Source organism: Gossypium arboreum, chromosome 4, assembly GCF_025698485.1.
Source record: "Gossypium arboreum isolate Shixiya-1 chromosome 4, ASM2569848v2, whole genome shotgun sequence".
Classification (NCBI taxonomy): Eukaryota; Viridiplantae; Streptophyta; class Magnoliopsida; order Malvales; family Malvaceae; genus Gossypium; species Gossypium arboreum.
In genome coordinates this window covers 101578277-101603909 of record NC_069073.1, presented here as the reverse complement: position 1 = coordinate 101603909, position 25633 = coordinate 101578277, and the positions used below count along the sequence as shown (strand labels likewise).

The 25633-nt window shown below is 32.8% G+C and overlaps 1 protein-coding gene across 1 annotated transcript; it reads left to right on the top strand.

Moving 5' to 3' along the window:
* The first annotated feature begins 1229 nt into the window (after positions 1-1229).
* Positions 1230-25633, top strand: LOC108457890 (uncharacterized). The gene is made up of 18 exons (XM_017757087.2): positions 1230-1490; positions 1988-2057; positions 2191-3000; positions 3082-3222; positions 3337-3450; positions 21277-21335; positions 21685-21751; positions 21915-21966; positions 22067-22159; positions 22275-22358; positions 22451-22866; positions 23036-23097; positions 23356-23425; positions 23550-23630; positions 23726-23827; positions 24269-24393; positions 25055-25130; positions 25323-25633. The coding sequence occupies exons 1-18, from the start codon at positions 1444-1446 to the stop codon at positions 25395-25397; spliced, it is 2544 nt and encodes an 847-aa protein (XP_017612576.2). The 5' UTR covers positions 1230-1443; the 3' UTR covers positions 25398-25633.

Sequence of the window (25633 nt, the reverse complement as noted above, 5' to 3'; positions counted from 1 at the left end):
TGTTAATAATTGATTTATATTCTTCAATTTTCTATAATCATTTTTTATAAAAATAATTTTAAAGTATATAAATTTATGAAAAGAGTTCATTATGATTAAACTTGGACAAATTGATATCCAAGTTGATATAAAAAAATTAAATGAGTTAACAACAACTATTAACATACCAATACTTAACAGCAACTTAAAAATTAAATGAGCTTAAACATTTGTCCAAGTTCATTTTCATTTTGAAATGATTTTTAATTTTTTATAAGCTTATATGTTTTAAACTCACCAAATACTAAATTAAATGCAACAATTTATAACTTAATCCTAAATTACTAATAAATTAATTTTAAAATAATTACAAACACAAAAATTAATAACATAATTCTAAAGTACTAACAAATTAATTTTAAAATTATTATAAAAAAACTAAATTCATACAAAATATTAACCTAAAACCATAAACACTAAACATAAATAATTTATAAATAATAATTAATAACAAAAAAATTCACAACATCTTAATTAAACTCTTTAAATTATAAACAAAAATATTTACTAAAATAATACATTACATTTTCTTCTTCTTTCTTTCTTCTTCTTCTTCATTTTTTCTTCTCCTTTCTCTCTTTTCTTTCTCTCTTCTGGTGGGTGGTGTTTGGCTTGGGGGACCATGCTTATAAGGTCTCTCAGTTGCAATCTTCTTTTTCCTTTTGATGGGACAACACATATATGTATTTCTTTCAAAGATGCAAAGACCCGACAACGAGGGGCCATGCATGCAGCAAGCAAAGCAAGCAGAGATGGCGGTCGGGGGTGTGCCTTTGTATGGGGAAGAGGAGAACAGAGCCATTCGTGCCTACCTATCAGACGCAACCCATTTTTGAGTATTTTTTACCTGTATTTTGACTCGTTGATCATATTTTTACATGTATATAAATTTAAATATTTTTAATAAAAATAAAAAAATAATATTTTACTTAAAAACAAAAAAAAATATTTTAATATAAAAAAAGAGTCTCGCCTGACAGACGCGACTAAAAAAACAATTCATTTTAATAAATAATACCGCTGATAACCTATTTTGATATATAATTTTTTTTAATTTATTTCAATAAAAAATCCATCAAACTCATTGCCACGTCGTCACCAATCCAAGTTCATCGGTGATTTTAACGTTGCTTGAAACAAAAAAGCCCGCTAAATTAACACACGTGTCTATCCGCTTTCTAATTGTAACAACTAGAATCCAAAACAAATATCGAGCTTACTCAAGAATTTTTGTTCTTTTCTTTTTTGTTTTTAAAAAGGCCCTGAAAATTTAGTTGTAAGAAAAAAAAATCAAGAAACATCCTTGGATCTTCCCAATCATACAAATTAACCCACAATTTTATTAATCAAAAAATAATTTAGAAAAAAGAAATTTCTAGCTGTGAATCAACATTCAAAGCAGCAATGCCAGAATCTATCTTGACTTTCTTTCAATCTGTGGAACCAAAGAGGTACTTGAATTTTTCTTGTTTCTACATTTGTCTTTTAAACCTTGATTTCTCCTTCTTCTTTTTTTCTTTGACAATTTATGGGTTTTATATTTTTTAACTATTTCATCAATTGTGCTTTTGAATTTTCTCTTTCTTTTTTTTTTTCGAGCTAGAAAAGGTAGAGTTTTTGGTTTATTTTTGATTGGATTTTGTAATTTCTATAGTAAACAAAGAGTTGTGAAGGGGTTTAATCCATTGTGAAATGTTGAATGAGTTTAATTTAAAACAAAAGAAAGTTATGGACAGTTGTAGAATTGTAAGTGTTTTAGCAGATGCTCTTTGGAAAGTGATTCCAAGCAAGTTTCTGGCTTTTTCTTTTATAAATTATATTATTTTTTTGGTATAAATTTCTATTCATTTTGACATTGAAATTGTTTGAAGTTAGGTTCTTAATCTTATGGTTTTTTTTTCTTTTTGGTTTAATTTTCATTTGGAAATGAGTTCAATAATGTGAACAGGGACACCTATGGATTTGCAGTGAGACCTCAACACATACAAACATATAGACACTATGTTAATATCTACAAGGTAGAAATTCCCATCTAGGTTTGATTTTTGTATTCTAATGATCTGTTGCATTAATTTATGAAAAAATATTTCAATATAGTATTTATGGTTGGTTACTTGATTTTGGTTATTGATATATTAATTACTTTGCCAGAAAGAGGAAAAGGAAAGATCGGAGATATGGAAAGTCTTCTTTGACCAGCTTGCAAGACATATAGAACCAAGCTTTTTCGAGGAGAATGATGGAAAAACATCGCAGGTTGGGGATACTGAGCTAAAAAGTAAAGCTCCTGCCGAGGCAAAAACTAAAGAGACATTGCATGCGGGACCGGCTAAGGCAAATGAAGAGGCGACAAAATTGAAAGAAGAAGTTGCTTCTGAGGTGCAATATAAGGAGGCATTCCAAAGTAATGCTATTAAAGTCACAGAAGAAGTTGCTTCTCTACATGAAAGCAAAGAGACATCACGGACTGAAGCCACTGAGTTAAATGAAAAGGTTTCTTTAGAGAGAAATAGGGAAGGAGATACTCCAAGTGCAAAGCCTGATTTTGTCGGTTCGCCAGAAAGTGAAACAGAAGAGCCCTTTTCTGCTTATTCAACTGAAAGTGAAAAGGAGGTGCAATTCGCAGAAGAAACAAGGACATGCAAGGTTGAAAGATGGGTCAAGACTAGACCAGCTATTTGTGTCATTGAGAATATGATGGGTTCCAGGGTTAAGAAGCGAAAGAATACGGAAAATATGAATATGAATGAAAGTCGTGACCATCTTCCATCAATAAAAGAGGCAAGATTTCCAGATGGAGAATCCGATGATGAGTTTGAGGAAAAGGTACGTGTTAATGAAATCCCAACCGGGGAAGAAAGTAATGCAGACAACGAGGCTTCTCAAGAACCACCCTTTCCTTGGAAAGAAGAGCTGGAAAGCCTTGTTCTTGGAGGAGTGCCAAAGGATCTCAGAGGAGAGGTAAGATTGAAAGTTCCCTATTTGTTATTATCATAGTATTTGTCAAAAAATGAATTGTTTGCTATAATATGTTCCTTGTAGATATGGCAAGCCTTTGTAGGTGTTAAGGCACGACGAGTGGAAAGATATTACGAGGATTTGGTGGCTCATGAAACCTATGATGATGATCAACATAGTAACTCATCAAGTGTGTTCAAAAGATGGAGAAAGCAAATTGAGAAGGTCATTAGATCCAGGATTTTGTTGTTCAATCCTTTAAACAACTTGGTGCTACATCTTCTGCTTTATCTTGACTTTTACATTCCTCCTTAAGCTAACTTGTTTGTTTGTTTTCAGGATTTACCGCGCACTTTTCCAGGTCATCCAACTTTGAATGATAATGGTAGGGATGCCTTGAGGCGTTTACTTTTAGCATATGCTCGGCATAACCCCTCCGTTGGGTACTGTCAGGTAATTGATTAATTATAATAACTTTCTCTTCCTTTATCAGTAGAAACCAACTTATACTTTGCATAGTTGTCCATCTACATCCTTTTCGTTAATTTATATCTAGAATTTCCGTTTAGTTTGCCCTTTTATGTTCTTTAGAATCTGTCCAAGAAACTTTTCTTTAATTTATACCTAGAATTTTATCCAATATTCTTATATTTTCCATGTCCAAGTCATGTTGTATAAGCATAGCACAAAGAAGTCATAATTCTTTTGATTGAAAAAGGTCTTGGGATGTCAAGAACAACTCTGATGATTTAATTTTAAACTATGACTATGCAACTTAAAGTTGGTAACGTCTAGTGGAGAATTTGTTGACCATTGACTATTGGCAGGCTTGTTAATTAAGGTTGATATCATTTCTTTTGTTTTTTTGGATAGAAAAGGTTGATATGATTTCTTAAGTCTAAAGTATTGGGATTTTATTGTGAAGGTTGTATTTCCTTAAGTAGTTCAACATAGTTGTGTATATATATCCATGTAAATACTTGAGTTAATGGATAAGAAAAAGAATTCCTATTTTCAACATTGTATCAAGAGCTTGAGAACCATATTTAGGGAGCCTTTTTTTTTTTTTTTTGAAATTCCAAACCCTTGCAAACCCTAGAAAATCCAATTTGGTACTCTTTATTTTCTTGCCTATTTTTTCTCTCACTGCCCCTTCAACAGGGTTACAAGCTAACCTTAAAATCCGATGACCAAACCCCTTACACATGGCCTTCACACGCCACCCACACCTTTGGTGTACTTGCCTACGCACTGGCGTGTGTAGCTCACATCCATCGAGTTTGATTCTCTGACCACCACCATTGACTTTGTTGGTAATTCTCTAGTCTCCCTTGCTGTTATTGGCTCTCATGCTGCTTTTTTTTTAGAAAAAAAAAGAGATAGAGAAAAATATGGCATAAACAAAAAAAAAATTATTATAATCCCTCTTTGCAAATCAATCCTGTAAAACTTGGTGGGCGCAATTATCTTGCATGGTCACAATTATGCTTATTGTTTATCAAAGTTAGAGGACTGTAGGGGTATATTACTGGTGATTCGAGAAAGCCTGCTGTGAATGATTCAACTTATGATCAGTGGGACTCAGATAATTCTCTTGTTATGTCTTGGTTTATAAACTCTATGCAACCTCATTTTTTCCAAAACATACCTGTTACTTGACTCTGCAGAAAAAATATGGAATGCAATTGCTCTTACCTACTCACAAGTTGGGAATAATGCTCAGACTTTTGAAATCTGCAATAAAGTTCCCAACACTAAGCAATGTGAGATATCAACTTCTCAATATTTTTTTGAACTGAGTGGTTTATGGAAGGAGCTAGATTATTACCAAGACTTCCAAGCAAACTATATTGGAGATGCAGTGAAGTTTCAACAGTTTGTGGAAAAAGAGAGGGCTTACAACTTTCTAGCTGGGTTAAAGACCGAGTATGATCAAATTTGGGTTCAAGTTCTCGAAAAAAATTTGTAACCTCCCAAACCCAACCTAGAAGTTATGCTTAGATTGAAAAGGCTACATTAGCCACCGAAATGGCTAAGCTAACTTAAGTTACTTTTGAAGACCTTAAATAAACTCATTTTAGAGGAAAAACCATAGTTGTACTTTGAGTTAGCTTAAAAGCATTCACTCATTAGGTCCTTTATACTTAGGATTCATTTTATTGTTGATAGTGTTGTTTTAGAAAAATCGTTTGCTTGTCACTCTTCTTGTTTAGAAAACTCAACGTTAAACTAATGCAGCGGAAAAACTATTTTTCAAGTCATTTTGGAAACTTAGTTGCCTTATCGATTTGTTTTTAAAAAATGATTTATTTGCAATACAACAGAAACTAGGGAATAATATCAAATTTTACTTAAGCCCGATATCATGCATTATCCAATTATTATGCTTTAGTAATCCATGCATGCAAAAATCCCTAAAAGAAAAGTAACCAAACCATAAACCAGAAATAATTAAAAATTACAAACCAAAATCGATAAAGACTTAATAATACTTATTAAGAATAGTCTAAGGTCCAAGGAGATTCTCCGTATGCTGGGTCCGATCCTAGTTTCGAGGTTCACCTGAAAAGTTAAACACTATTGGGGAGTGAGCTTATGAAAAGCTCAGTGCGAGTCGAACAATTATTTAAAAAAACATAAATATCAAATACAGTGAAACATATTAACTTTATTAGAAGAACACCAAACCATCATAGGAATTTCATATCATTACATAGCCATTATCAATATTGATGTCAAACGGTGTATGAACATGGGTCATCATTCATTCGAGTAACAATAATTAATTTCGATATCATTCAATACAACAAAATACAATACGTAGCATAAATCAATAACATTCGAATATGTCATGCATATGATGTAATGTAAAAAAGGTCCCTACCCATACCATTTGCTACACACCACGAGTTCCTCAAAACCGATCATTCGAATGCCAACACATTATGGGCTTAAGCTCGTTGTGGTTAAAACTATCGATAACAATATGTAGAAAATTCTGCCAGTAAAAATGCGATAAATCGCCATTCCCCTCGGTACTCCAGGTGCAGTGCACTAACTACGAATAATGTGGACTTAATATGCTGCTGGTACTCTATGGAACTCCTCCGTCAACTACAAAATCCCAACCCAATGCATATGCAATATGTCACACAATCTCATACATAATCATATCTCAATATTTTTTACATTCATTTGACATGCTTAGCATGTCTTCAATAATCACATACTTTCAGTAAATGGAAATAGTGTTCCAATCTTTCAAATTACCATTGTGTAGGTATCAATCAATATTGTTCAATTTCATATACTTTACGGATTTTCATTGTGCATAAATAGCACTCTTTTCAGTACACAATATAAAAAATATCTCATGCGTTTAAATTATACATAAGCTTAATATCCCAACACATTATATCATCCAGTCAAACATTTTCATATCTCATAATTCAAATATGCAATTACAAAATCAATCAAATATTCATACTATCAAACTAACAATTTTGCCAACATGTCAATCTTTTAAGGCTCAAATCATACCTGGTTCAGCCACTTACAAAATCAATAATTTGGCTATTAAGCCAATATTAGCAAGTTAATTTATCAAATATAACATGATATTTAACATTTTCAAACAATTTTGTGAGTTTAGGACCCACACCTTATTTTTCGCTTCCTCGTAGCACACTAGCGAATCTTCCAATTTTCCTTAATAATTTCTTAAACGAATCTAAACCAAAATTTAGTATAAATTCAATCAATTTGCATAAACCAGCCCCTAAACATCCATTTATGAGTTCAAACCAATTGTCAAAATTATAACTATTTTATGAATCCAAATAATTAGATTCCTTACATTGTATCGATGCGAACCGTACGTACAATCGTTCTTCGCCTTTACGGATGATTTGGGGCTTTTGGGTCAGCATCTAATTCAATAATATACTGGAAAATCAATAGCTAGTTAATTATTAAATTCTTTCATTTAATCAATTCATAACATTTACCCAACAACTATGTCGAAATAACAAACTAGTTATCCTTAATTGCACTTACGCTTCCCGAATTGTGAGATCCGAATGGCTAATTGATCAAGAACGTCTTTCTGTAATTAAACATGTGATTAAATATTGATTAGGAGGATTCAATAAGTCAATTTAATGCTGGAAAAATATGGGCAAGAACCAAGAAACAAAACAACCCATTTTCTTATAGATAGACGCACGTACCACCACCTATAGTGGCCAAAATTGGGGCTGAATTTAAAAGGTTTGAGATCACATTAAAATTTGGAAAAATACATTTGAAATCATTTAAAACCCCCAAATTCTAGATCTATAAATTTTTATTTTTAATTGACAAGAGTAATAAAAAAATTGAAGAGAAGAGATCTTACCCAAGCTAGTTGAGAGAAACGACGATGACACTTTTTTGGAAATGTTCAGATCGATCTTGGGGTTCAAGATTTTAGATTTAGGGATGATTTAGATGAGGATAAATGAAAAAAATAGAGTAAAGGAGGTAGTGCACAATCTTGATGCAAAAATAAGAAGAAAGAGATGGTAAAATGGGAGGTATAGGCGACGATAACAATGAGAGAAAGAAAGAAAATTAAAAAGAAAAGATGAGAGGAAGAGGGTGAACGGCTGGGTAGGGAAAAATTAAATTAAAGGCATGAAAATATAATAAAATATTGTATTTATATTTAGGGTTCAAGAGTATGGATGGCACATACATTAAAAAAATAAGGGATTTTGCAAAATTTAATTATTTTACAAGAGAAAGAATTCGAACTTAGGACCTCATTTAATTTCCATACTTTATCATATTTCTTTTAATCATTAGGATTTTTCCTCATTCTTAAAATAATTTTGCAATATTTATTTTAAAAATAAGGCATGCCACATGCTAGGGTTTAAGGTAAAATTAGCAAAATAATAAAAATGGTGAGAGAGAAGGGATTTGAACTTAGGTTTCAAGGAATGTTTCACTAACACTTATCCAACAAACCAACACCTCATTTATTTCCTAAAAATGCATAGATAATATCAAAAATTAAGGCATGACCACTCTATCTCGATTCACAAACCCGATTCTACTAACCCTCGATTTTTGGGATGTTACAAAATTCCTTTTCCTTCTCTTAAGAAAGTGTAACACTCTAAACTCGATCCAATCACAGGGTCTAAGCTACAGTTTAAATGATAATTATTAGTCAAATATACATTCCTTAATCATACTAAAGTAAATTTATATTTCATTCATATATGTACCTAATAACAAACAACAATCCCATCATATATATATTACTATTAGGTTATAAGATATAATATTTAATTATAATATCATTTAACTACCACAAAACCTAACTTATCATGTACATGCCAAATATAAATAAAGATGGAAACCAAAGGACATTACTAAGGTCAGGATTGTGGATTGGGTGTTGAGGTTGATGTTCAAGAATCTCGAATTCATCTCATATGTGCACAGGGAGAATAAACTGTACGCTAAGTAAAATACTTAGTGGTATTTCTTTAATTTAAGTATGTAAATTAACATTAACAATTCCACATAAAATAAACATTTATGTCTATATACTCATATCTACCTTATTCTTATAACTTAGAGTTACCAAGCTTTATATTTTCAATATAAATAAAAAGTGTGCAAAACTAACAACAATCTTTCTCATTTCAAACATTAAAATATATAGGCATTTCATCAAACTTATTATAATAACATTTTTAATCATAGCATAGCAAAGCATGCCCTTATCGGTCCTATTTTTCCAATTTACCACTTTTAATATCACCTAATTTCTTAATTCAAATTAATATAAAATCATTTCCAGGTTTAGTGAAAGTTTACAGAAGCTTAAATACTACAACTTATTAGATATTGTATTTTATACAAAATCATATACAATTGTAATTAATTCATCAAGTTTACTAACATCTTAGCATAACAAAGTTTTAAACCATTTATAATTTGTGTCCAAGTAGCCATATTCAAAGACAAATATATAACCATTCCATTCCTAATCTAAGCTCATACCATTTGTGACACATATACTCACTGTAACACCTCTCACCCAGTTCGGTTGTCAGACCCGAGCTGTAGGATGTTACAATTATTAAGATAACAATAATAAGGAAATATGAAATCAAAATTTCAACTAAACATTGAATAAAAACATACATTCACACAAATCATGCTTTGCAAACAAAATCGAGTTTAAAATTGAGGTTACGAAAGCTCTAGAATTGACCCGGAATCGAACAATGACTATTTTGAAACTTTTACAAAAAAAGGTCAATTGTGCAGATTAGGTGTCACATGGTCGTGTACTCAGGCCGTGTAACAAGCTGTAACCTTGTAGAACTGGAGTCACACGACCTTATATCTAGACTGTGGGTCAAATTGCAAATATTCAAAAAAAAGTCACATGATCCTATGGCTAGGCTGTGAAACAAACTAAATTTGTGTAAAAACTAAATGATCAATATCTACAGTACTCACACGGGTGTGTGGCCAGCTTGTGTGACAATCGAGAACCATGTCTTTCTATTATTACCTATTATCTAATAGACACACGACCGTGTCATCGCCCCGTGTGTCGTGTGGACATGCCGTGTGGTGCAAAACATACCATTAATGCCTACATAATACCAAACTGAATCAATAGCTTGCTTATTGAGCAAATATACAATCTTACTTACATTAAGCCATACCAAAACATGAGCCAAAACATCCATTTAAATAACTATAAGATTATTCAAATAATTCTAAATGAAATTGTCATATTTCTAAATTTAAAAACCCATGTACTCATCAACTAAGCAAACATAGTTCATCATTCATATTTACATGCCAAACTCCACCAATTTACAATCAAAATATACTATTCATGCTTCAACCTTTAATAAACACAATGCCAAAGTAACCACTTCTATGCACCATACTTATATCATTCAAATTTAACATCAAAGTAAAATGTCTCATTTTGTACCAAGTATTTCAAATACTTGAACATCTTATGTCACATTCAAACATACTATTAACTCACATTGTTCCATCACATTTTCATACCAAACAACTACATCAATATCAACACTTAAGCTTGGTCACTCATATTCAAAAGTAGCCATTTAAAAACTCCAAGTTTAACTTACCATATTTGTTAATATGCATACACAATTTTATACATCACAACTCAACCTTATACCATTTCAACTATCTCAAACATATCAAAATATTAAAATGACTCCACTAGGTACATACTCTATTATAGACTATCATAATACATATCCAATTTATCCTATAGCCAAATCCCATTCATAAAATCCTCTCAACCTGACTCGGATTCTTAGAACGAATACTCGATTTAGTCAACTTGCATCTCATCTGACATTGCAATGTACTATCAAATATCCCAAAATATAAACATGTGCATTTAATAGAGTAACCAACTTCTAACTTCATCAGATAATTCAATTTATATCCCATCATTCTTATTTCAACATTAATTCATCAATTTATCATGTAACATAACATATTTTAACTCAATTTCTATCAATAGCTTACCTTAATATTATATAATGTAATATATCATGAATATTCATTAACTATAATTAGTTTGAGTTATAGAAATACAAATCGAAAGTTAGCGTCACTCGTCGTTGACTCTCACCTTTTCTTTCTCTTTCGACAATCTTGTGTTATTTTTACGATTTAGTAACTGTATAATATCAAAATTTATCCAAACCATATTCAATTACAAGGTCATAAATATTTTGCAAACTATTCAATTTAATCCTTTATATCAATAATCAATCAAATTCATACCAATGCGATTCGATCAGTCATAATCAAATATCAATTCATTAAATATCCCAAATTGAAACTTATCATATTAAATTTATCAGCTAGTTTATCATTTCTTTACGATTTAGTCCAATCTCACTTTTTGTACCGAATTGTAAATAATTCAAATTACTATCAAACATACTCAAGTCCATAATTCAAGTATACAACTATTTAAATATAATCATATCATATGAACTTCCCTAGTTAAATAAGCAAACAAGCTGAAACTTTAAGGACTATTCAACAATTTTATCTTTTCCCCGATTATTTTTGATTTAGTCCAATTTCCGATCCAAACAATTATGCAATTAAATTTATCAATTCCACACATCTTATATCATCCTATTATATGCATATATTAATTCAATTTCATTATCCAGATGCCCTCTAAAGTTTTTCATTTTATTCAATTTAGTCCTTAAAAAAACAAATTTGTCATAACTTTCAAATTTGAGCTTCGATTTCAAAACCGATCTCAGTTACATCTTTATAAAACCCTATATTATCAATAATTATAGAAATAATACACCAATTTCAAATTATGCACTTTAGTCCTTATGTTAAAAAACTAGCAATTAAACTTTACAAACTAGTCGTTTTTCACTTATAAGCTTAAGATCTATCAATTTAATTTTAATTCTCAATTATAACAAATTTAAAAACTTTAACAGTTTAATAAATTAAGACATGAGCTAGCTAGATTAAGTTCCCACGATATAAAAAACATAAAAATACAAGAAAATGATGTTCGATCAATGGAAGGAAGAATAGAAATGTTCTCTTTTCTTTCCACCATGGTTCATTATATTTCATATTTATTTTGTTTTATTATTAATCTTAATTTTATAATATTTTTCTTCATAAATTAACAAAGCTATCTTCCACTATATTAATAAAGTGATATAATTACCACTTTCGTCCTTTTTCCATTTCTAATTAATAAAAATTCATAGCAATTACAAATTTACCATTTTTAAAATTTAGTCCTTGTACCTTAATTAATCACCAATCCATCAAATTTACCTATCCAAATTTCAATTCACCTATAATATAAATCCATAAACATTTATTAAAAATATTTACGATCTCGGTTTATGAAAATGGAGTCTCAAAACTATATTTTTGATACCATTAACTTTATGATCATTACACTTATACCTTAATTAACTATCAATTAAACAAAATTATTAGACCAAACTTTAATATATTTCTATAATAGCCTCGTAAATATTATATAATAATATTTACAAAAATAATTTCCTAAAATGACATTTCAAAATTAGAGTTTCTGACACCACTGGAAACCGAGTCATTACAAGAAGCGTACTCCAATGTCTAGCAAGAAGAAAGTAAAAAAAAGGTGTTATGCTTTATACAACAACAACTAAGAAGGTTAGGTTGAGCGTTAATGGCTCTTAAAAGCAAAAGAAAATTGGTAACCCTAATAAAGAAAATCTGCAATGCGATCATTGTGGGAAGCCACGACATATTAGGGACATGTGTTGGAAGTTACATGGTCGACTCACAAGAGGCTGGGGAGGAAAACAAAATAAGTCAAATTAGGGTCAAGTAAACTTGTCTAAGACTACAGAGTCATCTAAAGAAACTGCATCCACTGGAACATTTTTTTTAGATGAAATTCAACTCCTTAAATGTCTCCTGTCCTAACTTGACTCTTCCTCAAATCCAACATCCAATTTTGTAAAGTCAGGTAATCCTTTAATGCTTACATTAATACTGACTCATGGATTATTGATTCTAGTGCGAATAGACACATGATAGGTTCATCTAAAAGTTTTTTAAACTACTTCCCAAGTCAAACAAAAGATAATGTTATGATAGCCGATGGGTCTTTTACTCTTGTAACTAGACCAGGTTTTGTCAATTGTACACTCGATACTAAACTATCCTTTATACTAAATGTCCCTTGTTTTTCAGTTAATATTTTATCTGTTACTGTCAACATTAATACCTTAAACTGGAAAATTGAGTTTTTCCCTGATCATTGTGTATTCCATGACCTTCAAACAGGGAGGAAGATTGGCAGTGATAGATTGCATAATGACTTATATATGTTGGAGGGTAGTAGTAGATTTGTTCAAGCTTTTTTTGGAGGTAATAAAGTTATCAACCAAGAAATAATGTAGTGGCATAAGCAGTTAGGACACCCATTATTTTTTGTTATGAGAAAGTTATATCCCAATTTATTTTCAAAGACTTAGTTTCATTCATTGTTTTGTGAAGCTTGCGAGTTTGCTAAACACACTAAGAATTCTTATCATTTGAGAAATAATAGAAGTAATACTCCTTTTATGACTATTCATTCTGATGTTTAGGGATCAACTTGATATATCTCATTATTTGGTAATCGATGGTTTGTTACTTTTATTGATTGTTGTACTAGGATGACTTGGGTGTATTTGCTAAAATCGAAAAATGATGTGTTTACATGCTTCCAATCTTTTCATAAAATGGTGTATACTCAATTTGACGCTAAGATACAGTTTTTAAGAATTGAAAATGGTAGAGTACAATTTTGATACTTATTTGGAGTCTTATGGGATAATTCATCAAACAATTTGTCCCGGTACTAATTCACAGAATGGGGTTGCTGAAAGGAAAAACATGCATTTTCTAGAAGTCACTAGATCTCTTATGTTTACCATGAACCTTCCAAAACCATTTTGGGGGGATGCAATTTTTGTAGCCACCTACCTTATTAATATAATGCCACTCAGAACCATTAATTTCAAGAGTCCTTTAGAAACTTTACAAGGTAAAAATAATTATACTGTTCCTCTAAGGGTATTTGGTTGTGCCTGTTATGTCCATTATCGAAAAGAAAAAAACTTAGATTCACGAGCCCTTAAATGTGTGTTCATTGGGTATTCTCCAACACAGAAAGGTTACAAGTGTTATCATTCTTCTTCACGAAGAACTTTCGTTAGTATGGATGTAACGTTTAGAGAAAATAAGCCCTATTACGATACAAATCAATCACCTCTTCAGGGGGAGAACAATGAGAGAGAAGAAGTGATACGTGACTCATTAACTATTAAAAAATTTATTCCAGAAAACACCATTGTTCAAGGGGAAACTACTATTCAGGTGGAGACTACTGTTTAAAAGGAGATTGTTGGGCGTTTGAATAAACCGAATTTAAAAAAAAGTATTCAAAAAAGCTTAGAACAAAATAAACCATTATGCAGCCAAGAATCTTCCTTTTTTTGGTGAGTTACCTAATGATTTAGATAAACCTATTTCCCAAAGAAAAGGTGTTGGATCCTGTACTAGGCACCCTATGTCTAAATTTTATCTTTTATGACTCATTTTTCCCTCCCTATAAAGCTTTTGCCTTGTCTTTATCCTCTGCATCTATTCCATAGGATTCACATGAAGCATTTGAAGATCCCGATTGAAAAGAAGCCATGGTTGAAGAAATGAAGGCACTGGCAAAGAATGAGACTTGGGAGCTAGTAACTGTTGAAATATGTATATATTTTAAATTTATTTAGATAGATAAATCTTATTTGGATAGATAAGTTTTATTCATATTCTAGAAATATTTTATTTTATCTTTTAGTAGTTTACTAGAATAAGGGAACTATTTTCTTTTTATGTTTTAGTAGTTTATTAGAATAAGGGAACTATTTTCCCAATTAGGATTAGGACTTTTTTCTCTATTTAAGTTCAATTCTTTAGTTAATAAGAGAAGTACAATTTTATTCAAAGCTCTCTTGAAATCTTTCATGGCATCTGAGCTAGGTTAAAATCTCTAGTAACATCTGGTTAAAACGACCTTCACTTGGAGATAAGAGATCCAACAATCAAACAGAGGAAAAAGTTCTACAGTTGAAACAACTACCGAGAGTACAATGACTCAAGGGACGAGGCGTCTCACCTTTCTTTTCAACGACATCTCACAAGTTGAATGGCAAGAATTATCTAGAATGGTCGCATCGTAAAATTAGCAATTGATGGGCGCGGCAAGCTAGGTCATTTAAATGGAGAAGTTGAGCAACCACGGTGGGTGATCCAAAGATGAGCAAGTGGAGGTCGAAAAATTCTATGGTAATTATGCGTGGCTTATTAATTCCATGGAAGCTTCCATAGGTAAACCTTTTCTTTTCTCCCAATTACTAAAGATGTTTGGGACGCTTTGAAAGACACCTATTGATTTAGAAAACGCTTCACGATTTTTGAGTTAAAAATAAAAGCGTGGAAAGCTAGGCAAGGGAAAAAGAAGTTACTCTTTATTATAATGAGATGATGTCTCTTTGGCAAGAACTGGATCAGTGTTATAATGATGAATGGGAGTGTCTCGGAGATGGTGTAAAAGCTATGAAAAAGAAGAGAATGAAAGAGCTTATTTGTTTACGGTTTGGTTTAAATAAAGAATTTGATGAAGTGAGATCTCGGATCCTAGGGAAAAAATCGCTTCCAAAACTTCGTGAGATTTTTTCTGAGGTTAGAAGAGAGAAGACAAGGAGAAAAGTAATGTTAAAGCCAGGGTTTGAAGCTAATGATGATAATTCTGCTCTTGTAACTATTAAAAATAATGATGATAGTGAAAAAAGAAAAACCTTGGTGCGATCACTTGCAAAAATATTGGCACACTCGTGAAACGTGTTGGAAGCTTCATGGGAAACCGACAAATGGAAGGAAAAAGAATGGCAATGGTCGTGGTTCAAATCAGGGGATAGTAGAGCTTTCCAAACAACTAATGGAAATTATGAGGGCTAAAGTTCTCTGGAAGGGTCTCCATTCACTAAGGAACAATTAGAGCATCTATACAAGTTTTTTCAATCACCACAATTTCGGATGAATTCTTCTATTCCTAACTCATCCAATAATCCTTCTTCCTCTTTGCCCAATCAGTCTCGATTTTTCTATTTTTCAAGTGTCAAGCCTTGTAAAACAAACACATGGATAGTTGATTCGGAGCTAGTGATCACATGACAAGCGGTCATTTTCTTTTTCAACTTACACACCTTGCGCAGAAACAAAAGATCAAAGTAGCAGATGGGTCCTTCTCGGCAATAGCGGGAAAGGCACCTTATTAAAATTTCATCTTCCTTGGTTTTACATGATGTTTTACATGTGCCAAATCTAGCTTGTAATCTCATATCGATTGATAAATTATCCAGTCCTTAAATTGTCATGTTATATTTGACTCCTCTATGTGTAAGTTTGGGACATGGTCTCGGGGAGGATGATTGGCAATGCTAAAGAATTTGGTGAAATTTACTTTCTTGAAGACGACCATCTAAGTCAACCAACAACTACTTTATGTTTAAATTACATTTCGATTTTGATAAGGTTATGATTTGGCATTATAGGCTTGGACATCCTAATTTTTATTATTTAAGATATTTGTTACCTAATCTATTTAAAAATAAAAGTCCTTCTTCATATCATTGTGAATTTTGTGAATTGGCTAAACATCATCGGTCATTCTTTCCACCTCAAAAATATAAAGCCTCCAAACCTTTTTCGTTAATTCATAATGATGTTTGGAGACCTTCAAGAGTCTCGACTTTTTCAGGAAAACGTTAGTTTGTCACATTTATTGATGATCATATTCGACTTTGTTGGGTGTTTTTATTAAAAGATAAGTCCGAAGTTAAAAATGTGTTTCAGTCTTTTTATGCTATGGTGAAAACACAATTTGGTGTGAAAATAGAAGTATTTCGAACTGACAATGGTGGGGAATGTTTTAGCGACCAATTAGGTATTTTCTTAACCAAACATGGAATAGTCCACCAAAGTTCTTGTACAAATACACCACAACAAAATGGGATTGTAGAAAGAAAAAACCGACATCTTTTGGAAGTAACTAGAGCCTTGATGTTCACTAGTCAAGTACCATGTTATCTTTGGGGCGAAGCCTTGTTAACAGCTACATATCTTATTAATAGAATGCCCAGTAAAATTCTAAATTATAGAACTCCTTTTAGTCTCTTTAAAGATAACTTTCCTAACTCTAAATTGATTACAGATTTATCCCTCCGAGTTTTTGGGTGTAGTTTTTTTGTTCATCTTCACAACCGAGGTAAATTAGATCCTAGAGCAAAAAAATGTGTCTTTGTTGGTTATGCTTCTAATAAAAAGGGTTACAAATGTTATGATCCAATTGATAGGAAGATTATAGTTACCATGGATGTCACATTTGTTGAAACAAAATCTTATTTTCATTCTAATCTTGAGGAGGAATTATACTAAAGAAGATTCTATAGTTGATCAAGAAGAGACTAGGAATATACAACATAGGGATTCTAATAATGGGAAGGTGAATTTATAATTAACACAAAAATTAATGATGTTAATGTTAATGAAAAGGAGGATGAAGGTGTAGAGTCTGATCATGAAAATAAAGAACAAACAAAGGAGTTAATTGTTTACTCAAGAAGAAATCGAAATCAAGAAAGTGGAATCCACCAAATTCATCACCAAGAATCCGACCCAAGATTCATCAAAAGCCCGTAAAGCTCATAATCCAGCCAATGAATTTTCTGATTTAGATATTCCAATTGCCAAAAGAAAAGGTGTTAGAAATATTGTCAAATATCCCATGTCTAAATTTGTATCCTATAAAGCCTTATATTCGACATTCTCAACCTTTGTTTCGTGTCTCAATACTGTCCAAATACCAAAAAAATGTAAAAGATGCTTTACAGGTTCCTGAGTGGAAGGAGGCTATTTTAGAGGAGATGCGTGCTCTTGAAAAAATAGGTACATGGGAAACAATGGAATTACCTGTAGGGAAAAAACCAGTGGGCTATAAATGGGTGTTCACAACCAAATTCAAACCAGATGGATCTTTAGATAGATACAAAGCCTGGTTGTAGCAAAAGGGTACACTCAAACATACGGGATAGATTATCTTGAAGCATTTGCTCCAGTGGCCAAATTAAATTCCGTCAGAGTTCTTTTATCAATTGCTGTTAATCTTGATTGGTCTTTACAGCAACTAGATGTGAAGAATGCTTTGCTAAATGGCAAACTTGAAGAAGAAGTTTACATGGATCCTCCTCCAAGTTTTGAAGAAAAATTTGGAACTCGAGTATGTAAACTCAAGCAATCTTTATACGGTCTGAAGCAGTCTCCTCAAGCTTGGTTTGAACGATTCACTCAAGTTGTTAAAAAACAAGGTTACTCACAAGGGCAAGCTGATCACACAATGTTCTATCGACATTCACAAAAAGGTAGAATAGCTGTTATTATAGTTTATGTCGATGATATCATTCTTACAGGAGATGATATGGATGAAATAAGACGTCTCAAGGAGCATCTAGCATTGGAGTTTGAGATCAAAGACTTGGGTCCTTTGAAATACTTTCTTGGAATGGAAGTTGCTCGATCAAAGAAGGGTCTTGTGGTCTCCCAGAAAAATATGTGATTGATCTTTTAAAAGAGGTTTGGGATGAGTGGTTGCCGCCGGTGACACACCAATTGATCCAAATGTAAAATTTGAAAATAAAGAAGGTCGATTAGTTGATAAAGGCGTACCAAAGATTAGTTGGTAAGTTAATTTACTTATCACATACAAGGCCAGACATAGCTTTTGCAGTAAGCTTAGTGAGTCAATTTATGCACTCCCCAAATGGAGGAACATGAAGAAGCGGTGTTTGAATTCTAAGATACTTGAAGAGTTCAAGGAAAGGGCTTATTCTTCAAGAAATCCGAACAAAGAGGAATTAAAGCTTATCTGATCTGATTGGGTAGGCTCAATAATGAATGAAGATCTACATCGGGATCTGTACATTTGTTTGGGAAACCTTGTGACTTGGCGAAGCAAAAACAAACTATTGTAGCAAGAAGTAGTCAGAGTGACTTTAGATCAATGGCTCAAGGAATTTGTGAAATGGTTTGGTTAAAAAGAATTATGGAAGAGTGAGAAACCAATAACTTCACCAATGAAGTTGTCTTGTGATAGCAAAGTCGCCATTAGCATTGCTCACAACCCAAAGCAACATGATGAGAACTAAACATGTTGAGATTGATAGACACTTTATCAAGGAAAAGATTGAAGAAGGCCAAGTGTGCATGCCGTTTGTTCCTTCAAAACAACAGATTCTTGACATAGTCACCAAAGGACTCTCTAAGACAAGCTTTGATTTTCTTGTAAGCAAGTTGGGTATGATTGATATATATGCACCAACTTGAGGGAGGTGTTGAAATATGTATATATTTTAAATTTATTTAGGTAGATAAATCTTATTTGGATAGATAAGTTTTATTCATATTCTAGAAATATTTTATTTTATCTTTTAGTAGTTTACTAGAATAAGGGAACTATTTTCTTTTTATGTTTTAGTAGTTTATTAGAATAAGGGAACTATTTTCCCAATTAAGATTAGGACTTTTTTTTCTCTATTTAAGTTCAATTCTTTAGTTAATAAGAGAAGTACAATTTTATTCAAAGCTCTCTTGAAATCTTTCAGTAACTCCTCTAGTAGACAAGAATTTGGTGGGTTGGAAATGAGTGTTTACTCTGAAACACAAGTCTAATGGTTCGATTGAAAGGTTCAAAGCCAAAATAAAGGTTTCACTCAAACTTATGGAGTGGATTATCAAGAGATGTTTGGCCTTGTTGCAAAAATGAACACCATCAGAATTTTTTGTTATCTTGTGTAGCCAATATTGACTGGAACCTACAATAGTTTGATGTGAAGAATGCATTCCTACATGGAGACTTAGAAGAGGAAGTATATATGGAGATTCCTTCTGAATTTGATAATGGAAAAACTCAAGGGAAAGTACGTAGATTGAAAAAAACCTTGTATGAACTGAAACAATCTCCCAGAGCATGTTTGATAGATTTTGCAAAACTATGATTACTTTTGGTTATCAACAGAGCAATGTTGATCATACCCTTTTTATGAAACATCATAAGGGTAAGATCACTCTCTTTATTGTATATGTTGATGACATAGTGATGAAAAGAGACGATGAATAAGAAATGACTCGACTAAAATAGTGTTTGGCTCAAGAATTTTAAAATCAAAGATCTAAGAAAGTTACAATATTTCTTGGGAATTGAAGTTACCAATACCAAATAAAGGTATCTTATCTCTCAAAGAAAATACATCCTAGATCTTTTGACTAAGGCAGGTATGATGAGATGCAAGCCTGTAGAATCACTTATAGAAAACGATCATAAGTTGCAAGCTGGAATAGAAGAGTCAGTGGATAAAGAGAGATATCAAAGACTAGTTGATAGACTAATTTATCTCACACACATTAGACCTGAAATAACATATGTACTCAATTTATACACAATCCTCGTGAGTCTCACATGCAGGCTGTCGTTCTTATTCTATGTTACTTAAAGTATGCCCCAAGAAAATGTCTCCCCTTTTCCAAACATGGTCATCTACAGATAGAAACTTTTATAGATGTAGATTGGGTTGGATATCTAGATGATAGGAGGTCTACATTTGGATATTGCATACTTGTGGGGGGAAATTTAGTCACTTGGAGAAGCAAGAAGCAAAGTGTGGTTGCTTGATCAAGTGTTGAGGCAGAATATAGAGTTATGACTTAAGGTGTTTGCGAGCTACTATGGTTATTGAAAGTTATGGATGAATTGAAGTTGTTGAATAAAGGAAAACTATCCTTATATTGTGACAATAAGGTCGCCATCAATATAGCCCAAAACCCAATACAACATGATCGAACAAAGCACATAAAAATTGATTGACACTTTATAAAAGAAAAATTGATTGCCGGAATCTTGGACTTAAGTTATGTAGCCTCTAATGAGCAAATAGCTAATGTGTTCACTAAAGGACTCAACAACAGAATTTATCACAATTGGTAATAGGCTTGTTAATCAAGACTGATATGATTTCTTAAGGCTAAATTATTGGGATTTTATTGTGAAGATTGTATTTCCTTAAGTAGTTTAACATAGTTGTGTATTTATATCCATGTAAATACTTGAGTGAATTGATAAGAAACAGAATTCCTATTTTCAATAGAATCAATAGAAGCTTTTAGCATAAAACTCAATTCGTCGGTTTTACCTTCTGATCAGGGATTTAAATAGCGGTCCGATACCGCTATAGCGGCCGCTATATAGCGGTAGCGGCACCGTCCGAAACCGCTACTGCCGGAATTGCTATTATGTTTTACAATAAGTTGTGTGAATTTTTAAAAAAATTCACGACTGCATACCCACAATGACCGTAATAGCATCCGTTATGTCCGCAACCGCGACAAGCACAATGCGACCGAAAACGCAGCTGGGCCTGCAATTTAAATCCCTGCTTCTAATTCCTAGGATATAAATTTGATTGGAATGGATCTTAATGACCTCTTTTTGCAAGTGATTAACATTTTCATAATTTAGTTTTCGCTTGTTGAACTTATTGTTGTCATTTGATTTTACATATCAAATACATGCAGGCGATGAATTTCTTTGCTGGATTATTGCTACTTATGATGCCTGAGGAAAATGCATTTTGGTAGGTTCAAGTAGCTTTTATATTGCTTTCTGAAAGTTGTTATTTCTATCTAGAAATACGTTGTAAATTTCTATGTTGTCTCCGGCATGTATTTAGACATGAGTATGGCAATATGACTCCAAATACAACGAAAAAGTTAGAAAAACGTATTAAACAAACTCATGTCAAATGCATTCCCTTGTACAGCACTCATACTCGGGTCATAGTAACATAGGTAAATTTTACCCTAGATTGATTATTGGGTGTGCAGAACCACTTTTGGCTAACTGTTAGACATATGCATATACTCATCGTTGTACAAGAATAGCTAGGTCATCTTTAAAGACTGATTTCTTTCAACTTATTTCAGGACCTTGGTGGGAATTATTGATGATTACTTTGATGGGTACTATACAGAGGAAATGATAGAATCTCAGGTTTTTAATTTTGTTTTGGATTTTTTTTTTTTCTGATGATAGAAAATTTGTCTAGTTTCTTTTATGTTTAGCATTTATCTTCATGGTTACCATGATATTTCAGAATTTCTAAAGTGATTTGCCAATTTACAAACTTGTAATTCTAAATATTTCTATTTTATAGGTTGATCAACTTGTGTTTGAAGAGTTGATGCGTGAAAGATTTCCCAAATTGGGTTGTTTACTTCTTAACTTTTTATTTATTAATTACCTTCACAAGCATTTTGTGAAACAATTTGGGTGACTTTCAATTTTTGGTCTATGCTTCTGGTGCAGCCAGCCATCTGGATTACTTGGGAGTGCAGGTGACATGGCTTTCTGCACCTTGGTTTTTCTCCATTTTTATTAATATACTTCCATGGGAAAGTGGTAAGATTTAAAGTAGCAATGCGAGTTCCATTTAATTCTTTCTTCATTCAAAATGTTTATGCACTCTCTCTGTTAGAAATCGTGTTTACCTTGTAATGGATTCCTCTATCTCCAGTTCTTCGCATTTGGGATGTGATTCTATTCGAAGGAAATCGTGTTATGCTATTTCGAACAGCCCTTGCTTTGATAGAGTTATATGGTATTGAGATTTTATATTTATGAAATATGTGAAACATTATATATGGATGGTGAATTCAAAAAGCAATCTAGTAATGTGACATTTTACTCTAGGTCCTGCGTTAGTTACAACTAAAGATGCCGGGGATGCCATCACTTTGCTGCAATCCCTTGCTGGCTCAACGTTTGATAGCAGCCAACTTGTTTTGACTTCCTGCATGGGGTTTTTATCTGTGACTAATGCTAAATTATACGAGTTGAGTGAAAAGTATAGACCAGATGTGCTACTAATTGTTGAGGAAAGAACAAAAACAGGCCGTCAGGTTTGGAAAGATTCAAAAGGACTTGCATCTAAGCTGTACAATTTTAAGCATGATCATGAATCGTTGATGGAAGAAAGAAAGTCGGCTAAAGATTCAGCTGATGGAGATGCATCTAAGTCAGAGCCTAGTTCATCATATCTGGAGGAATTGCTCTCTAGCCTAAGTGCAGATACGGAAGTCGATTCCGTACTAGATCTTCAGGAGAGGGTACTTTTAATTAATGCATTTCAAACCTAGTTACCCGGACTCAGCTGTAATTGTACTTACTGAACTCATTTTAGGTTTCTAATAGTGTTTAACTTTTGATTAATTTATGGATATCAATAACCACTGTGCAACTCCTTTGAAGTTTCAATCATTAATAGTTTATGTTCAGGTTGGTCGGATGATGGTTGAGTTGTTTAGGTTGCTTGAGGAAAAAAGAGCTGCTGTACTCCGGTTAGTATATTCTACAGTCCTTGGTTTCTGATTCTTGATGCTATTAGGCTTTCATTTGAAATTTCTTTTTTATCCATCATAAACGTCTCATCATTTAAGGAGTTGCTTTATACATTATAGCTATGGATGAAACTGCGTCTTGTGGAACTATAGATAGCGGTCTGCTTCAAGAAATAGGATAAATTGTCTATGATATTGTTAAAATGCTTCTACAACTTATCTTTTTTACTTGTAACTGCGGTTCCTGTTGTTTTCCAGAGCTGAGGAGCTAGAGACAGCACTTGTGGAACTCGTCAAAGAAGATAACCGGCGTGAATTGAGTGCAAAGGTATAGGTAAACTTATTTGTACCAATATCCTGCTAGATAATTTGCTCAACGACAATACTTCTTCTGTAAGCTTTGGGCTACTCCAGTTGCTTGTAGGATTTAAAGTTTGTTAATAATGTTGTAGATTGAAGAGTTGGAGCAAGAGGTTGCTGATCTACATCAAGGTCTTGCCGATAAGAAAGAACAGGAAGCTGCAGTTCATAAGGTATAATTTTGCCAATGTTTTTTTTTCCTAGAACTATGGCTTAGCTCTTATTCTATTACAAGTTATTAGTGATTTTTAGCTTCCACGTGCTACAGGTTCTGATGCAGCTAGAGCAAGAGCAACTAATAACTGAAGACGCTCGTAAACATGCAGAACAAGATGCAGCCGAGGAGAGAAACGCAGTTATCGTGCTTCAGGTTCTTATCTGTTCCTGATGTCCTAGCTATCACGGATAATGTCAAACCATAGATTTCATATCTTTTCATGTAGGAGTGAAAACCGAAAGGCAAGTTCAAAGACATTCAATTATACACCAAGTAGGAATCTACTCTTTCTATTTAAGCTACTAATAGGAAAATTGTTCCACTGACAACTTCATGACTGGTTAAGCTATCGAAATAGTTCATGTATTCATGTTATCCTCTACTTGATATGTTGTATTCTCCTGAACTGTTTCGAGTCTTTCACCATAGGAATTGATGTTGGTTCCATTCTTATGTTCTTTAATTCTGCAATTCACTTTAAGATGCCTCGTAGTGGTTGCTATTTTCCTTTCCGTGCTTAGATTAAATTCAAGATCCCTTAAGTCGATTTTTCTTTTGCGACTATACCAATTCTCAATCGGAAGTAATTTGCAGGAAAAATACGAGAAAGCTATGGCTTCTATTGCTCTGATGGAGGATAGGGTGGCTATGGCAGAATCAATTTTGGAGGCTACCATGCAAAGTGAACCTGGCCTAACTAAAGTACCCTCTCCTCCACAGTAAGAATCGCTTTGAGCTTCATTCTCTTTTAGCATTCACTCACTTATGTACAAAAAAGGCGAACACTCTAAACATCAAGATCCATACCTCCAATTCTTTATCCTTCCTTTGTATTGAAAATGTTTTGAAAAATTTTCAGTCATCTTAATGTTGATGAAGAGAATTATGGACCACATAAAATGCAAATAACATAGGTGTGCATGATGTGATTTGACCCTTAAGATGTGCATAAGAAACAATAGCTATATATCACTATTCACTAAATTGTAGAAGTTGGCACAAAGTCCTTTTATTATAGGATTCCAATCAAGGTAACAGGTTGAAATGCTTTTATACAGATCCTAAAACATGATATGGAATGATCCATTTCATTCGATTTCTTTTTCGGTGTTTCCTCGAAACAGGAGGTAAAGATATCTCAAAAGTGCATTCCTGACAGGAATAAGATTGTAAAGCGGTGGCAAATTATGGTTGAAAACAGTCATCCTTTTTAAGTTTTAAGGCTGAGATTTCTAATGACATTTAAATCTCTAATCGACAACGGGATAATGCTATGCTGCAGTTAGAGATACTATTTATGCATGTTATGAATGTTGTTTGCTTAATGGAGAATTTCCTACAAGTTTCTAGATGTCTTACAAAGATAGCTTGCTTTTGTAGGACTCAACTAGATAGTGCTAGAAGAAAGGTTGAGGGACTGCTGTCATTCGGACTTAAATGGCGTGACAAGAGCAAGGTAAATATTTACATCGCCAATTCTCCATGTTTTACTCCGTGAAAATATCAATCTCTTTCTTTAAAATAAGGTTAATGGTGCTTAATATTGTTCTAGCATTTTTTGTTAGGTTTCAGAGTTTAGGAAATGTTGTTTGCCTATCTCCTATTCCTTTATTTGAATACCTTAAACTTGGGATATTTGACATAGCAGGGCAAATCCGAGGAATCGATGGAGGGTAAATCCAATTCAAGCACCCAAGACAGAGAGAACCCTGGTCATGGGTAGCCCTGGTTTTGTGTTGCCCTTTCAGTTTGTGCCTCCACTGCCATGGGAGCTGCTACTTCTGTATTGGTTTTTAGTTGTTTATTTGTAGTTTTATGAATATATTAGCAAATTAATGGTAAGAGAGGGGTCTATTTGTATGAAGTATCAATATGAACCCAAGTATATTTGATTGATTTGAAGATTAATCTAATGTGTAGCAGCATATTATATAATATTCAATCTCCCCGTTATCATAA

Bases quoted from the DNA above. Each gene is read 5' to 3' on its own strand.
- LOC108457890 (XM_017757087.2), top strand. From the start codon at position 1,444: ATGCCAGAATCTATCTTGACTTTCTTTCAATCTGTGGAACCAAAGAG. The intron at 23,426-23,549 runs GTATAGGTAAAC...ATAATGTTGTAG, and splicing joins GGCGTGAATTGAGTGCAAAG to ATTGAAGAGTTGGAGCAAGA. The intron at 25,131-25,322 runs GTAAATATTTAC...TTGACATAGCAG, and splicing joins AATGGCGTGACAAGAGCAAG to GGCAAATCCGAGGAATCGAT.